Source organism: Hirundo rustica, chromosome 2 (genome assembly GCF_015227805.2).
Source record: "Hirundo rustica isolate bHirRus1 chromosome 2, bHirRus1.pri.v3, whole genome shotgun sequence".
Lineage (NCBI taxonomy): Eukaryota > Metazoa > Chordata > Aves > Passeriformes > Hirundinidae > Hirundo > Hirundo rustica.
Genome location: NC_053451.1, coordinates 28,820,150 through 28,825,547, shown reverse-complemented (window position 1 = coordinate 28,825,547; position 5,398 = coordinate 28,820,150). Strand labels below are relative to the sequence as shown.

The 5,398-nt window shown below is 57.9% G+C and overlaps 1 protein-coding gene across 1 annotated transcript; it reads left to right on the top strand.

The window, feature by feature from the left end:
• The first annotated feature begins 163 nt into the window (after nt 1-163).
• RBP5 (retinol binding protein 5) lies at nt 164-2,477 on the top strand. Its single transcript, XM_040055963.2, has 5 exons — nt 164-181; nt 868-969; nt 1,217-1,395; nt 1,866-1,967; nt 2,343-2,477. The coding sequence occupies exons 1-5, from the start codon at nt 169-171 to the stop codon at nt 2,394-2,396; spliced, it is 450 nt and encodes a 149-aa protein (XP_039911897.1). The 5' UTR covers nt 164-168; the 3' UTR covers nt 2,397-2,477.
• Nucleotides 2,478-5,398: the final 2,921 nt, after the last annotated feature.

Here is a 5,398-nt window from a genome sequence, read left to right as displayed (position 1 = left end):
TCCCGCGGCGGCGGCGCGCAGGGACGGCGGCACCTCCGGCAGCCGCTCCGCTCCGCGCCCCGCCCGGCGCCGCCCCGCACTGCAGCATGACGTCACGGGCGGCGGCGGGCGCAGCCAATGCGCGCGGCCGCCGCGCCAGGTGCCGCGGGACCGGGATGCGGGACCGGGATGCGGGACCGGGGTGCGGGACCGGGATGCGGGACCGGGGTGCGGGACCGGGGTGCGGGCGGGGCGCGCCGGCCGCTCTTCGCCTCCCCACTCCCCAGGGCCAGGTGGCCCGCGGAGCGCGGCGACTGCTGCGGGCGCCTGCACGGGGAGGGGGAAAAGCTTCGACACCGGGGCGGCTGCTGAGGGACGAGGAGGGCGTGGAGATCGGGGGGATGCGGGGGCGAGGGGCTGCAGACCGCATCCGGAGCCCGGACTCGGGCTGGACAGGGCACAGCTGCCGGCCTGCCGCCGCCTCTCCTCGACGGGGTGTCCGCGCCGTGGGGAGCGCAGGCCGGGGCACTGCTCCGACGAAGCTCGCAGCCGCCGGCGTCACGGTGTGAGGAAGAGCCAGAGAGGGAGGGTTCCTTGATGCCGGTTGGAAGTTCAGAGTTTAATACGAGCAGCCCCCGAGGAGGGAGGGAGGGTGGGGAGGTGACCCGCCGTGCCCACGTCCTACCCGGCCGAGGCGGAGATGCCGGAGCAGGGGCCGTCCCCGCCCTTTCCGCGCCCCCCGGCGCTGGGACTCTTACTGCGGCGGGGGGCGCGGGGATCGGGCCGCCCCGCAGCGCTCCCCGCACCGCGGGAGAGCGACCGGCCCGCCCGGCGATTCAGCTTCGTCCCGGCTCAGTGCCTGCCCGGCTGCTTGCGCTCTTTTCTCAGCGCCGTCCGCCGCGTCCCTCTGCCCCGGGATGCCTCCCAACCTCACCGGCTATTACCGCTTCGTCTCCCAAGAGAACATGGACAATTACCTGCGGGCTTTAGGTAACGCTCCCCTCCCCATCACGCTCCCTCCCCCCCTTTGGTTCTGTTCTGTGTCTCCAAAAAGTTAAGAGTTGGAAAGGGAATTGCGAACCCTCTGCTTCTTCTGTCTCCTACCATCCCTTTTGCGCTGTAGTAGCAAAGGAAAGGAAGTACTATGGCTAATGCTCCTTGGTTAAAAGGGCCTAGGAGTTCTGCTGCAGGAGGCACCTAGTTGGTCCACACATCTCCCCTCTCTCTCATCCTCTAGATATCAACGTGGTCCTGCGAAAGCTGGTCTGCCTACTGAAGCCGGACAAAGAGATTATCCACACGGGAGATCACATGGTCATCCGCACTATCACCTCCCTGCGGGACTACGTTATGGATTTTGACCTGGGAGTCCAGTTTGAGGAAGACCTGGGACCCGTGGATGGACGCAAGTGCCAGGTGAGAAACCCAAGCAGTGCAGTTTCTCAGGGACTGGGGTGTGCTAAGAAGTTCAGGGACTTGCTTAGCTTTTGACTCAATAACCAGGTGAGAAGCAAGCCCACAGCTGGCATGTTCCTGCAGGTCCAGGAGTGAGTGGTTCTATAAGAAAATCACTCACTGCAAAGACAATAAGTAGCAAAGAGCCAGAAACCAGTTCTCTGGGATCCGGAGGATATTATCCTCTGGAGCAAAGCCCTGAAAAGATAGAATATCAGCCCACTTGGCAGAACTCTCTCGTTGCACTTGGAAGCCAGGGGGTCATTCACCTCCCACAAAACCATCTGTCCCAAGGAACCACTAAAGAAACACCAGATCAGGATTGCATTTGAAATTGTGCTGGAGAGGAGCAGCCAGTGTCATCGCTGGAAACGTGTATCACCCCGATCCACTTGTCTCGGGACCATGTCTTCCCCTCTCCTTCCTTTCAGACAACCGTCTCCTGGGATGGGGATCAGCTGGTGTGCGAGCAGCTCGGAGAGAAGAGGAACCGAGGCTGGAGGCACTGGCTGGAGGGGGACCAGCTGCATCTGGTGAGGAGGGGTCCAGCGCAGCTTCCAAAATCCCAATCACAGCGAGTGGAGGGTCACAGTGTGGGTGCTGTTGGCTCCGAGCCAGCCCTGCAGTTTCCTTCCACCTTCTCTCAGACTTCATCCCCGGCTCTGCGGGGGCAGCCACCGCTTCGCACAAACATCCGCCTCCAGGGTTTAAAAGTTAAACTCAAAAGTTAAACAGCTCAACAAAGGCGATGTCCGCTCCCTGCCCTGCAGCCGGGCCCGCAGGGGCTTCGGGAGGGTCGGCAGTGCGTCAGCGCGTGGCCTGCGAGGCTCCAGCCAGCAGCGGGAGGGCTGGGGAGAGAGACAGGAGGGCGTCCAACCTAAACTCCTCTTTTGCCCCCCTTTTCCCAGCGCATGACTGCTGAAGACGAGGTCTGCGTCCAGGTTTTCCAGAAGGTGAAGTGAGCGCTCCCCGCAGAGATGCCCGGACGGGACCCGCGCTCCCCCGCGCGAGAAAGAAAAAGAAACACGAGCCGAGCGAGCCGAGCCCTCCCCTCGTAGCAGCGTGTTTTCTTGAGCCTCGCCCACCGCCCAGCAGCGGCCGCGGGTCACGGCTGGGCCGGGCCGGCGGGGAGCGGGAGGCGGGGAGCGGGCCGGGCCGGGGCGGGGAGGGCGCGGGGCCGCCGCCAGCGCCGAGGCTCCTTTCACAATAAGAGCGGTCGGGGAGGAGCGGGGCGGGGGCTGCACCGCGGCCGGGCCGGCCTCCGCGCTCCTCCCGCCGCCCCCGCCGCCGCCGAACCCCGCGATGCCCCCCGGGGATGGGCGAGTCGGTGCCCCCCGAGAGAGCAAGGGTAGCTCGGGCTGCTCCTCGTTCTGCAGCCACCGCCTGCCGTCTTCTCTGGTCGTCTGGGGATGCTACTTTCTCCCCCGGGATCGTGGGATCATAGAATCACGGAATGGTTTGGGTTGTAAGGATGTTAGAGATCATTTAGTTCCAGGCTTCCCTTTTCCTTCCCCTCTCTGCCATGGAATTCAAGAAGAATTTCTTCAGGGAAAGCATTTTCAAGGGTTGAAATGGTCTGCCCAGGGAGGTGGTGGAGTCACCATTCCCAGAGGTGTTCCCAAAATGATTGGATGTGGCATTTCCTTCCATGGTCTCGTTGAAAAGTTGATGATAGGCCAAAGGTTGGATTTGATGGTCTTTAAGGTCTTCTCCAACCTAAGCGATTCTATGATTCTGTGACATTTCACTTGGATCAAGTTGCTTAAAGCCTCATCCAGCCTGACCTTGAGCACTTCCAGGGATGAGGCAGCCACAGTTTCTTGGGATCCTCAAGTAGGACGGGTAGGAGACAGAACTTGTCCTTCAGAATCTCGGACTCTCATGTGGGGGTGTGAAGTGTGAGGGCTGGAGTAATCAGCCCCACGTTCACTGCGTTCCTCCTGGGAAGGTCCCATGGGTGAGGAGGGGTCAGAATCTCTTCCTGGGCTAAGAAACCACAGCCACCACCTCTGGCCCCAACACTCCTGGCACTCCTGGCAGGGTCTCCTCACAACCATCATAGCTCCGCTGGTTCACAGCTATCTGCCATCGGAGACCAAGGGGCAGGACCAAAGGGAGTGAGGTCCCCTGAAGAGCCAGACCTGTGCCACAAAGAGAGGTGTTCTTTAATTTTGACACCTGATGGGATGGGCACAAGTCCAGGGGCGGTGATTTCTGAAAAATGCTTGTAGTTGTCCCACAACAAAACGTTGAAGGGCAGGGTACACAAAAACGTGCAGCTGCTGGCACCACAGAGGACCAAGAGATTGGCAGATTTTTAAAATATAAGCCCTTTATAAGCTGAAAAAGTGCACTTTTTTTCTGACAGCAGTTCATTTAAAAATAGTGTTTTCTGGAGAGCTTCTTTTCAAGGAACTGCAAAGATGAGTGCCCTGAGAAAAGCTTTACTTCAGAACATGTGATAAGCAAAGGGTTGGGGAGCTGCAGCTGCGCCTATAGTGTCAACCTCTGACTCTTGATGGTTGTATCTGAGGATATCTGAGGCAGCAGCGCCCTGTCAGTATCCACAATCTGAGTGCCACAATCAAAGCCAGAGCCAGGCCACCCAGCATGTCTGCTCTGTGCAGACCTCCTCAACCCACCGCTCCCACCGTACAGAATCTCTGCATGATCTTTGTTGTATCATGAAGCTGCAAAAGGCAGACAGCAGCTGGAGCTGGTTCCACTGTTGCCCTCTTTGCACTCTTCCATGCCACGAGAACTCCCTCTGAGCTGCTTCTGATGCCCAGCACCAAGCCCACCTCACCTTGTCCAGGCTGGTATCTTCCAGACTCTGTGATCAACAGCTCATTCCAGGCCCTGCATCACAAGCTGGTACAAACTCTCCTCTTCTGAGCCTACATTCTGGTTGGATGGCAGACACTATTGCCTTCAGGGGGTTAGCCAGACTCTTCCGCTGGCCTGCCAGCCATCCACATAATTTTCCTGTAAGGATGTGAGGTGATAGGCCGAGTGGATTGCTTCTGACTCATTGCCAGCCATCATATGTTCATGACAGCCTCTTCTTCAGGAAGCATCTGATGGTGCCAGAACCATAGATAAGAATTATCATTATGATCCCACTTGATGTGGTGCTCGCTAATGATAATCATAGGGGGCAGTACTGCAGCATATTCTAGGGCTTCAGGTAGTAACTACCAGAAGAATTTCAGTTTTTTCTTTCATAAGCATGCTATAGGTATGATGCCTGAGCCAGATGGTGACTTTACCCAACCACACTGCATTGCTGAGACATGAGGCTATGGGAAGTGAGGATGCCACTGTAAAGCAGGGGAAAGCTGTGATACTGGGAGGACACAAGTGGGAGGAGGTGTGATATTGGTGAGTGGCTAGTGCTGCAGGACTGGGTACCCCTCAGGGTATTACACTTGATTTTAACTCCTTGATTTAGAAGACACAGAAACAGGCTGCCAAGATGCTGCTGCTCACCATCTCATACTAGGGGAAAGACACACTTTTAGAGTCCTGGACCTTTTTTTGGTCGTGATCATCCTCTCCCTATCAGCCAGAGCTGCAGAAGTGGCAAGATTTGTCTGAAAGAGTGCTGAGCCACTGGACAGCACAGGCCTGCCTGTGTGAAGACCATGCCCAAGGGCAGTGTCCCCAGAAGGCTGAAACCAGGCCTTTGAGTACTTTGGGCAATCAAACCAAGGACCTTGAAGGTAGAATGCCCTGGGAAAGCACCTCAGTGTTTATAGGTGAGCCTGGGTCTGCAGCCCTGCTGTGCTGTAGGGTAGGTGGGGTAGCTGTAGGAGGCCAAACAGAGGTATTTCTCTGTCCTGCTTGATTCAGGCTGGAGGATAAAGTATCCAGCTCCTTCTCCTCTGTGGATGAGAGGACCTAGTCCACACGGCAGGGGAGGTTCACGGTTTCTGAGTCTGTAGAACAGATTTCTTTCTAATGG

Coding starts and splice junctions, on each gene's coding strand:
- RBP5 (XM_040055963.2), top strand. Junction 970..1,216: donor CAATTACCTGCGGGCTTTAG/GTAACGCTCCCC, acceptor CTCATCCTCTAG/ATATCAACGTGGTCCTGCGA. Junction 1,968..2,342: donor AGGGGGACCAGCTGCATCTG/GTGAGGAGGGGT, acceptor CCCTTTTCCCAG/CGCATGACTGCTGAAGACGA.